We start from the raw sequence: 12418 nt of genomic DNA, 5'->3' as shown, positions 1-12418 counted from the left end.
TGCAATTTCATTGGCCAATATTTTTGTGACCAATTGTCGACAACATTTCAATGTAAATAAAGTAACACGTGCGTTTCTAAAAATAATACAAGGCCAGAATGGCGGAATATACAGACTTCAAATTTCCAACATCAAATACAACAGCAGATGCCAATGCCCCACTTTCTTCAGCTTCCATACCAAACTCAAATGAACACTTCCCATCACAAAACGTTAATGTGCTTTCACGAACAGTGGATAAGTGCACTTCAAACTGGACATCACACACTCTTCACACTCTGCAGATAGAGCCAGTCACAACAGAAGTTTACACTCCAATGCAATTGTTTTCGTTTACTTTCAGTGACAATGCGATAGATAGTTCTGCATCGAAAGAAACAATTGACAAGTGTAAAAATTTAATTATCAACTCAAGATGCCCACTTCATAAATTAGACATTGATGACTTAGAAAATTCAGATACTTTTGAAAGTTTCAGATTGCTGATGGATAAATCTTTAAATGGACAGTGGTCGCACAAGGTTGATTTGTGGAATATTTCACCACATACTTTTGCAGATAAGCTAGACAAGCTCCAAACAAGAATGTGTCAAAAGTAATTTGAATATTCCAGTTAGAAATATTAATATAATAAAATAGTTTGAATGAATTTTAATGTTCACAAGCCCTAGTCATAGGGACTTGACTACAGGTTAGATATATAGCCCGTTAATCGTCTACGTGCATTTAAAAAAAAGGTATGCCCCTACTATATATATCTGACCTGTAGTCAAGTCCCTATGGCCCTAGTAGGCATATACAGACATCATGGTTATGTGATGCTATATCACTCTAATTTGAAATATTTTTCTTATAGATATTTTTATGTATGTTATGCTATAATTTCTTAAGAAAATAAAGATGCCACTTAAAATTGGAATAGGTAACCCTCAAGGGGTGGGGGTCACTGAAATAGGTAACTTTTACAAGCTTAATGATATATGATACTATTAAAGGTCGAGAAATAAAGATGAAATATATGACAAGGTTGCAAATTGAAATGGAATCATATGTATACTGTACATTAAATAAAGTTGAGGATGAGCTGTATACACTTTGTGACTGAATGCCCACTATATGTTGATAACAGAAATGAGGTTTTTACTGAAATTTCTTTAACCTGCAATAATTTTCAATCTTCAGACAATTTTTAAAAGTTTTCATGGCTATTTTCACAAGAAAATTTAAATGTATATAAATGTTTGGGAAAGTATTTATCAAAAAATCTAGAGATAAGGATAAGTTCAAAGATACTGTAAATGCAAATTAGCCACAAATATACAGATTGTGAGTGGTATATGATTTTGAATGGTATATTTTATAGATGTTATTTGTATTATCTGGTTCTGTCCTGGCCTTTTATAGCATTTTAATAGTGTTAAATGGTGTTGTTTTCTTATTTGTCTCTAAATTTATGTCTAATCTTATATGTATTTGTATGTAATGTGATGAAAGCTCTTTATAGGGCCCTTTAATTGGAAAATAAAATATTCTTATATATTCTTATATGGATCTTTCTCAGATGATATAAAAGTTAGTCATAAATTCATCAGATATTTGTTAAATCTATTTATCCACTCATGAAATATATAGAGAAAGCATGATGGCTGTAGATAGTTTTTGTCAAAAAATATATGATAGTGTATGTTTTTGTGTTGTTAAAAAAATATATCAAGAAGTCAGGGTACTTAATGCATTGTATCTCAGCTCCTCGCCCCTACTACAAAAAGGTTGAACCCCCCCCCCCCCCCCCCCCCCCCCTCAAGATGTTCTATCATGTCTGTATGAAATATATGGGACACTACACTAAAGAGAAATGTCAAATGAATTTATGTCATCCATAAGTACAGAGTATAGTCAGAGAATATAGTTAACCATATACATACATACTTTAAAACACTCACAACTTGGACAAATAGGAAAGGTTTTAAAATTTTACCTGTGGGGCTAGTTTGTCAAAAACTTTGTTGCAGATTAAAAAAAGTAACAGATCCTTGTCATACATACTCAGGTTAACTATTTGTGGTTATTGTATATTGTTTGTAATTTGTCACTAAATCACAATGACAAAGTTAAGTGTTGTAATCTATCCTCTGCATTTCTATATCACATATGTAGACAATGGTAGATGAAAATGATTGACCATAATCCATGATTTTTTTGTATTACATGTACATGTATATGTTTTTAAAATTCTTTTACCAAGCATAAATTCAATTCCCATACATCTGTTCTTTATTTTTTTAAATGGATATAAATCATACATTGTCATATTGTGTTTGAATTGATACCTAATACTTTAAACTACAATGTAACAAATAAAAAAAGAAGAAAGGAATCTTTCATTTGCCTGTAAAAATGTAACAGACTGAGTGTTCTTTCATTTGCCATATGCTAGCCCATGTGCATATAAATAAATTAACTAGCCCAAACAATTAAATTACTTTAGTTAAAAATATTACCTACTACTGTAATATTAATTGTTTATATGTATGTATTTATACAATAATATGTAATTCAGTTAAGAAGCTAGAGTTATTTCCCTTCAATCACTGCTTATTGTTAGAAGGCATACACACAATGTATATATATTTTATAAGTATAAGGGGGATTTTTTTTTATCTATCATTGAGTGGGAGACAACTATCATATGATTGTAAATGCCTCAAAGAGAACTACTGTCACCCTGAAAGGTGGTGTGAAATTGGAGCATGTACTTCTATTAGATCATTTTTGGCATTAAACAATGTATTAAATCATTATACAGTGGGAAAAATAATCCTGGTTCTACTGTGTATTATAGAAACTAACTTTTTAGACTCTTATAATACAATAATTCCTCTTATTTTGTGTCAGTAAGATGACCTACCTTTTCCCATTGCTAAGTGACAAAATATTAGATTTTGATCAAATCTGAATTATATAAAGAATTCTGATTAGTTAGAAAGACATTTGATATTGTGAACTACCCTACCTTAAAGTGTAGTATGCCAGTTTTACCTGTTCCTTGGGTAATATCACATGTGTTACTAATACAAGAACATGCAGATTCTTTTCAGTTTTCATGAAATGTCTCAGTGGTACTTGTGTTTGTAGTTTAAGAAATATCACCGTTGAATCATTTACAACTTGGTTTTCTGTTGAATTTGAAATTAAATCAATTATTTTACATGTTTTCATAGGTGGCATTTTTTAAAACAACTTCTTATTCTACTAATATAAATAGACATGGGTAAAAATCAATGAGACAGCAAAATTAACCAATAGGCAGGATAGACAGTTGGCTATTCAAATATGCCAAGCTTAGCTTTAAATATTCTTTGGTACATGTAATACATTAAAAAGAATCAATCAAGATCTACCTAAAACATATACAATACCAAAGTCTCAATATAACAGAAACACTAAGATATGCATATTTTTATAAAATATCTAGCTTAATCATGTTAGTTCTTATTACAGACTTCACTTCACTTTTGATAATTTGTGTAATAAATGCAGCAAAATGGCCAATGCATATTTTTTTACATTAAGCGAAATTATCTGTTATGATGAGCCGATGTAATTTCCAATTTTTCTTCAAGTATCATTTATAAACTGTTAATGAAAATGGGGAAGCATCAATATGATAACTGTGAGGATTATTATATTTATAACAAAATATTCCATTCATTTCAGATTTCAAGTACATGGAGAGTTATTTGCACACCAGCTAATATTTATGAATATGGCAAAAAAGAAAGCTTCACTCACAAAAGCAATGTATGGAAAGCTGTTTGAACTTTTTGCAGGTCTATTTGGGTTAAACACTATGTAAGTATTTAAAAATTAAATGAAGATCTTAAAATAAAAAAAATTATAGAATGTGATTCAAATCACAGGAATGTACACCAACATCAGAAAATAAAGAACTTTTTATTCATGGTGACTTGGATTGAGAGTTGTCTCATTGCCACTCATACCACATCTTCTTATTTGGAAACATCTTAATGTTTACATAAATATTAAATAATGCCAAAATTTGTTTTATTTTCATTTTTAACCATTGTTTAATTACAGAAAGGTATGATGATATTTATAAGCATATTGAAAATAATACTTTGTCACATGCTTGGATTTCGACCAATAACTGCTTTAAATTGTTGATATTCAGAACTGAGTCAGATTCTCATCCAATACAAATTGGTGATACAGATGTGACATCAACAAGAGACATTATTTTTCCTGATCTGGTCAACTCAGATGAAAACAATGAAGATATGAATGTTATTGCATTGTGTAAGGTAAATACATTTATATATTAAACAAACAAATCATTTATGTAGTTCAGTACTGACATGATTTCTAACATATTTTTTTTAATTTCATGTTGGTAGATTTAAGAAATTATTCAATTGTAATTTGTATACTGTGGATTTATTATTATTTGTTGGATACCAATTTTAATAGATTTTGTTTTTATAGATTAACCACAAATTTAAATGTTTAATTTACATAGTAGACATTTTCTACAGGCTTGTATACAGACTTTGGATAATTCAGGAAATCCAAAACCACAAAACGACAAGTGTTTCTCAATACACGGAAATTGGTATTCATAAAATTGAATTATCCCACAGTAACACGATATAATATTAAAACAAATAATAGATAAGTTTTATTCAATTAAACAAACTGGACATCATAGACACATGAGTATTATTTTCAAAATAGCTATAGTTTCAGAGTTGAATTGTATTTGAGCAATTTAAGTCATCATCTAAACCAGAAATGAAACTTAACAATTTTTGCAATATATAGATTTTAGAGTAGGTAAAATATATTAAAATGTATTTTAAATATCAGTTGCAACTCAAATTTGAAGCATTTTGATGGAGTTATTTAAAGTTGGCTATATAAAATCTCTTAAAATCTTCATAAGTTATAATGTAAAAGATTATGTAAACAAGACAAAATTATCTGCTTGATAGCAAATATACCAAAAAAGTATTGAGGAAGTACAGAAAACAGACGGGGGACCCACTTATGCAAGACAGAATCAATCTTACTTGTTGAAATAAGAATTAAATTAACATGAGATGTCTCTCTTTACCATGAGTATCATAATTTAACTTGCCCAAGGTGGCAGGAACCAGTTATTTTATAATAAATCTTAAAACATTTATTGATTAATTTTTCTAAGAATTCATTAAAAAAAATATAAAAATGAAATTTGTGGTTTTGGGTAATTAAGATGTGTGTGTACTTGTGCAGCTGTGTGAATAGAGAGAATAACCGGAAATTTTGTGTATGTACACCATGCTGATTTCTAAATTTACACATGTATTGAAAACAAGTCAAAACAATTTGATATACCCTCATACAAACCTGATTCTCACCTTCACAATCCTGCTAATGCCAGTGAAATAATGCTTCGCTAAATTTCAAGAGATAAATGAAAATTCAATGAATTAGATTCATTCCATCAAACTCTCAAGATATTTTTGTTTACATAGAACTGATTTATTCCCCCTCTTTGAATGGATGAAATCAAGAGGGGATGTCAATATTGAAATATTAATAGTGTTGGCTGAAAACATACAAGTAATGCTGATACTACTTGTACAAGTAAGACATGCATAGGAGTGAATCTTATTTAACAAGTCATTTGAACCTTATTTATATAAGAAATATAAAAATGAGGAGCCATGGTATGATTGCTAATTTGAAAACTATTCAAAGACTAAGGACAAAGATGTGAAGATTTATATGTCACTGTAGAACCTTCAACAATGAGCGAAAACCAATATCTTATAATTAGCTATAAAAACACAGTTATGACATTTTGTGAAACAATTTGAAAGACAAAACCAATTGCCTGATTTTAACTATACTGCAGTGAGAAAAAAACAAAGTAATATCAACTGCTAATATGTAAACGTTTGATAATTATTTCAAGTATTTTTTGCATTAGGTAACCAATGATTTTCAAACTGCACACGGTACAAATGAAGTTGTTAAACCTGTGAATTGTGGACATAAAAGAAAGAGGTCTGAAGTAGGTGTAACACATATCTGTGACATGCTGATTGGTCAAATTGGTGGAGACTTATTAGCTAATATACCTCTGTCAAAGTATAATGGCATCCTGGGAATAATTGTTCAGAAAACATTTGTAAGTAAAGTAGTATGCAGCATTTTATAGTTTACCTTGCCACAGTTTTTTTAAGTGGAATTGTGAGCTATTGCATGGCATGTGTTGTCCATCTGTCATCTCAGTCTCTGTTAAGAAACTTTCTTCTTTGAAACTGCTTTGCTATAATATTTGAATCTAATTTTGTCAGTCATCCTCCAGGAATAATATTAGATGGTTACTTGCTCCTTCCAAGTAGCTATTGTATTTGGTGTTTACAGAAAAGTTAATAATTTGCCAAATCTTCAGAAAAATGGGCACAAAAAACAAAGAATAGAGAAAAAGTAGGGCAAAATAATGAAGAATAGAGAATAATGGGGTACAAAAATATAAAGAATAGAGAAAATTGTGTGCTAAAATATAAAGAATAGAGAATTATGGACAAAAAATCTAAAGAATAGAGACAATGACCTACAAAACTAAAGAATACAGAAATGAAGGACCGTCTATCAAGCCTCTTGACTATAGTATCTGTGCAAAATGGTTTTCTAAACATTGGGATAAAATAGAGTCAAGATGTTTAAGTGTACTATTTAAGATTTACTTCTGAGTAGCACTCAGATCCAAAAGTATGGAATGCCAAATTTTTATACAATGTTATACATTGGATATAACATGTGAAAAAGGGATCTAAACAGAAAACTGTAGATCCTTAACTAGTTTTGTGGTTTTTGAGGGTATAGATTATAATAAACAATTAATTTCCCCATAGGCGACAATGATAGCCTTTTTCGAGATACAGACTTTAGAAAGCTGATTTTTTTAACGAAACCTTGCCAGAATTAAAGAAAAGTTATTAGGACAGTATTTTTTGGTCCAAAAAATATAGGTTCGCGTTGCTTTTCTTAGCGTAATTTGTACTTATCTCCCATGCCTATCAATTTTGCACTTAAAAATACGTGTCTCATCCTAGCGTTTAAAAGACATCTCAGTTCCGTTAGGGCTAAGGAAAATAATTTATTTGGCCTTTGGTATAATGCAGAATGCACGAAGTCTCTAATTACAAAAAATAACGGGCGCACATATCAACCAATCAGGATTAGCTATACTCTTAATTCTGAATACCATGTTATGCTCATAAAATGGCTGCGCCCATAAAATCTAATGGTGTATTGTAACCTATACGCTATTTAATACTTTCTAGAATCATGCAATTCATAGTTCGTTAGATGCATAAATATATATGCCACACAAAAATCATCTTCAAAACGTTCTGGCATTACTCTCTGAATTTTCACAATTTTTTATCAGAGGTAACCCCAGTCAAAAAATGTGAAAAAAAAATTTCTGATTTTTTCAGTAAATGCGGTACTGCTAAAAAGGGCCTGAAGATAATGTCCACTTTCTCCAATGATTCTTTATATGTCATCAAGTACTGATTATATTGATACCAAAACCGATCCAATATGTAACTACTACGGTGAATTTTGAACAACAGTTTTAAATGAAACCATTTTCGTATAAAAGTACATTTTTGAAACAGACTATAGCATTACAAAATATGAAAAATGTGTAAATATTTGTGTTGAAACATCGAAAACTATTCGTTAACAACGAAATGTCATGCCTATTCTAATTTTTATAGTCTGCCATTCGAGTGAACATTTCAATGTTCGAAGGGGATCGTTTCTGTACATTTTCACTGAATTTGGTAATTTCGATAACAGCACTTGGATCGAGATTGTCATGTTTAAAAATCGATTTGTATATCCAAACTCTAGACGTGTATGTGCTTTTTACAAACAAATCAGCAGAAGTTCAGAAAATGACATATTCTCTCCACAGTAAGTCAAAAGTCGAACACACCCTTGTTTCTAAGGTAAAACGCTATACAAATATGAAACAGACTATAGCTTAAAAACTAGTTAATCAATAATTCATTTGTCACCAAAAAATACGGTTTCACATCAAATATCAAGTAAAATTACTGTTTTTGACACTTTTTGAGCACTATGATAAAGAAATGTCGACGCTGTATAGATTATAATAAACAATTAATTTCCCCATAGGCGACAATGATAGCCTTTTTCGAGATACAGACTTTAGAAAGCTGATTTTTTTAACGAAACCTTGCCAGAATTAAAGAAAAGTTATTAGGACAGTATTTTTTGGTCCAAAAAATATAGGTTCGCGTTGCTTTTCTTAGCGTAATTTGTACTTATCTCCCATGCCTATCAATTTTGCACTTAAAAATACGTGTCTCATCCTAGCGTTTAAAAGACATCTCAGTTCCGTTAGGGCTAAGGAAAATAATTTATTTGGCCTTTGGTATAATGCAGAATGCACGAAGTCTCTAATTACAAAAAATAACGGGCGCACATATCAACCAATCAGGATTAGCTATACTCTTAATTCTGAATACCATGTTATGCTCATAAAATGGCTGCGCCCATAAAATCTAATGGTGTATTGTAACCTACAGATAAGTCTTAAATTTAAATGGTCAACAAAGTATAAATTTTCAATAAGGCTTAGGCATGTGTATACAAAATTTGTCATAACTACAAACTAAGTATGGCTGTTTAAACTATATATATGTTATAAAATTGTGAAAAGAAAAGTAGGGGTTAGCGGGTAATTTTTTTTTATTGGCACTACATGGATAACATCAGAGGATTCCGAAATATCTGACAAAAATTCAAAAACAACAGGAGCGAACATCCTTAAAGTCTTAGTATATGTAAGAATTGGAACATCTTTAAGAACATATGATTGACAATAAATGAAATTGAATGATGTTTTTATGTAATTTGCCTTTTACTTTGACAGATTACATTTGTCCAATTACGATGTGATCAAGTACAGTTTGATAGAATAAAGAAGAAAGAAACCAATTTTGCTAGTAAACCAGTAATATTCTTCAGCAAACCATACAATTATCTTAAAGCAAGTGACAGAAATGAACTCATAGAACCATTGTTAAGACTTGCATTTCTTCAGTTTAGTCGCTAACAGTGACATTAGTTATTATGAAGAAGTATTTTCATACATTTTATTATGTTTATGTTCCAAAATAAAATGTGTATACATTATTAGCATAATTGATGTTTCAGATTGTTATTTTAAATTAAGGATGTTCGCTACTCTGTTTCAGAATAACAAGCTTTTTAAAAGACTGTTATAAGTTGATAGTATATAAATAAAGGAACTAAAAAAGCAGAAAAAAATGAAGGGTCCGTGTGCTTGTTTTCGAGATATAAGCCAATAAAATTTGGCTGGAAATGATTCTCTCTAGATTTTTCTTACATTTAACATTGGTACCTTTTTTCATTCAAAAACTATGAAAAAATAACAAGGATTTTATAAGATTTTCAAAGATGGCATTTTAAACTATATGTAATCAAATTATGGGAAAAAAAGTAGGGGTTAGTGGGCAAAAAATTTTTAATGGCACTACATGGATAAAACTAGAGGATTCCGAATATCTGGCAAAAATTCAAAGACAAGAGGAGCGAACATCCTTAAGTCAGTTATTTTAGTAAAAAAAAAGATGTTGTATTCTGGCTATATACAGGGAAGGTTGTTTTGTTTCATCTTTATAGTTGACATGAGCAGTTTCCATATTAAGCACTTCTTTATCATCTACACACCCATTATCCATATTCCATTCAGGCTTGTAATCAACTGCAATGATGTAAAAGGGTATGTTATAATTATTTGCAAGTTCTAAGTGCTAAAAGGCTGTGTAAAATTGATAGCTATTGAATGCAAACCCAAAATTATTCAAGTGGAACTCCAGTGAGGCTACCTAAATAAAGGTCAATTACATCTTGCCTGATACACAATTATCACCCTTTAATTCTCATTGTCTACAAATATAGTCCCTAGTGTTGACAATGTATTACCTAAACCTTCCCAATTTATTTTTTTCATGTTTTATGCATCAAATAGCAATAAGGGGATGAAATTACATTAAAAACATTTGGGTCATGAATTTGAAATAAAGTAGTGATTTGGTCCAGTGGAAAGAGGTAAAAAATTAGTATGTCTGAAGCTGTCCGACTGAATTGAAGCCCCCTCAAATACAATTGTCCATATTTTGAGTTAAAGCGGAAATCCGATGAAGTTTTGTATAATTTTGATATAATTTGTCCCAAAAGTAGTACACCACAATGTAAAAATATTATTGAGAAAACACGGATGCGATTTTTTAAATTTGCAATTATTGTTTAAAAGAAATACACAACAAATCAATTGTGTTATCATACCTTTTGTTTGGTTTTGTTGATTTTATAACCAAACAAAAGGTAGTTGACCTTTATTACGGTATATATGTAACTTTCTATGGAGTTCCACCCGAATAATCTTAGATTTGACAAAATGGTATTTGATCCACATTCTAGGGTACTTTTTTAGTTGCTACTGGTCTTTAAAATTTATTTATCAATTTAGCTATAACATAGTTTTGTTGCTGAGGCGCATATGTATAGTAACTTCATGATTGTAAAAGAGCTTTAGTGTATGAAAATATGAAAATGTGTAAAGCCCTTTAATCACTCATTCCGTTGATTGATAACTTTTGATTTTGTCAGCTTTTATGGACTTCCCCTTTTTAGCTCACCTGGCCTAAAAGGCCAAGTGAGCTTTTCTCATCACTTGGCGTCAGGCGTCCGGCATCGTCCTCCATCGTCGTAAACTTTTACAAAAATCTTCTCCTCTGAAACTACTGGACCAAATTTAACCAAACGTAGCCACAATCATCATTAGGGTATCTTGTTTGAAAAATGTGTCCGATGATCCCGCCTGTCAACCAACATGGCCAACACGGCTAAAAATAGAACATAGGAGTAAAATGCAGCTTTTATCTCTTAAACTAAAGCATTTAGAGCAAATCTGACATGTGGTAAAATGTTTATCAGATTAAGATCTATCTGCCCTGAAATTTTCAGACAAATCAGACAACCTGTAGTTGGGTTGCTGCCCCTGAATTGGTAATTTTAAGGAAATTTTGCAGTTTTTGGTTATTATCTTCAATATTATTATAGATAGAGATAAACTGTAAACTGTAAACAGCAATAATGTTCAGCAAAGTAGGATCTACAAATAAGTCAACATGACTAAAATGGTCAATTGACCCCTTAAGGAGTTATTGCCCTTTATAGTCAATTTTTAACAATTTTTTGTAAATTTTTGTAATCTTTTACAAAAATCTTCTCCTCTGAAACTACTGAGACAAATTTAACCAAACTTGGCCACAATCATCATAAGGGTATCTAGTTAAAAAATAGTGTCCGATGATCCAGCCTTCCAACCAACATGGCTACAAATAGAACATAGGGGTAAAAAGTTTTGTCTATTATTTTTTGAACTGTTGAACTGTTAAATATAAAATTTCAATCCTGGTATCTTTGATGAGTTTATTTACAACCACTGGGTCGATGCCACTGCTGGTGGAGTTTTAATTCCCCGAGGGTATCACCAGCCCAGTAGTCAGCACTTCTGTGTTGACTTGAGTTATCATTGATATGTTCATAATTATAAATTTAGTGTTAACAAAACTTTGAATTTTTGAAATACTAAGGCTTTTCTACCTCCCTTAGCTGTATTTGGCAAAACTTTTAGGAATGTTTGGTCCTCAATGCTCTTCATCTTCGTACTTTATTTGGCATTTTATCATTTTTTGATTCGAGCATCACTGATGAGTCTTTTGTAGACGAAACGCGCGTCTGGCGTAAATATAAAATTTCAATCCTGGTATCTATGATGAGTTTATTTATAAATAGAGAAAATCTGAAAGGGGCAAAAATGTTCAGAAAAATGAGCTCTACCAATTGTCCATATACGTCAAATCTGTTAGACAAATTCTTATAGGAGTTATTTCCCATAAATGACAAATTTTACCATTTTTTTGATTTTTAAAATTGAGAATGGAAATGGGGAATGTGTCAAAGAGACAACAACCCGACCATAGAACAGACAACAGCAGAAGGTCACCAACAGGTCTTCAATGCAGCGAGAAATTCCCGCACCCGGAGGCGTCCTTCAGCTGGCCCCTAAACAAATATATATACTAGTTCAGTGATAATGAACGCCATACTAAACTCCAAATTGTACACAAGAAACTAAAATTAAAAATAATACAAGACTGACAAAGGCTAGAGGCTCCTGACTTGGGACAGGCGCAAAAATGCGGCGGGGTTAAACATGTTTATGAGATCTCAACCCTCCCCCTATACCTCTAGCCAATGTAGAAAAGTAAACGCATAA

At 31.1% G+C, this 12418-nt stretch overlaps 1 protein-coding gene across 1 annotated transcript; it reads left to right on the top strand.

The window, feature by feature from the left end:
* The first annotated feature begins 66 nt into the window (after positions 1-66).
* On the top strand, positions 67-9180 carry LOC127739364 (uncharacterized). The gene is made up of 5 exons (XM_052251060.1): positions 67-595; positions 3718-3852; positions 4193-4322; positions 5993-6193; positions 8981-9180. The coding sequence occupies exons 1-5, from the start codon at positions 99-101 to the stop codon at positions 9161-9163; spliced, it is 1146 nt and encodes a 381-aa protein (XP_052107020.1). The 5' UTR covers positions 67-98; the 3' UTR covers positions 9164-9180.
* The last annotated feature ends 3238 nt before the right edge of the window (positions 9181-12418 follow it).

The sequence above is a fragment of the Mytilus californianus genome, unplaced genomic scaffold (assembly GCF_021869535.1).
Source record: "Mytilus californianus isolate M0D057914Y unplaced genomic scaffold, xbMytCali1.0.p SCAF_4, whole genome shotgun sequence".
NCBI classification, from domain to species: domain Eukaryota; kingdom Metazoa; phylum Mollusca; class Bivalvia; order Mytilida; family Mytilidae; genus Mytilus; species Mytilus californianus.
This window is presented reverse-complemented; position numbering and strand designations above follow the sequence as displayed.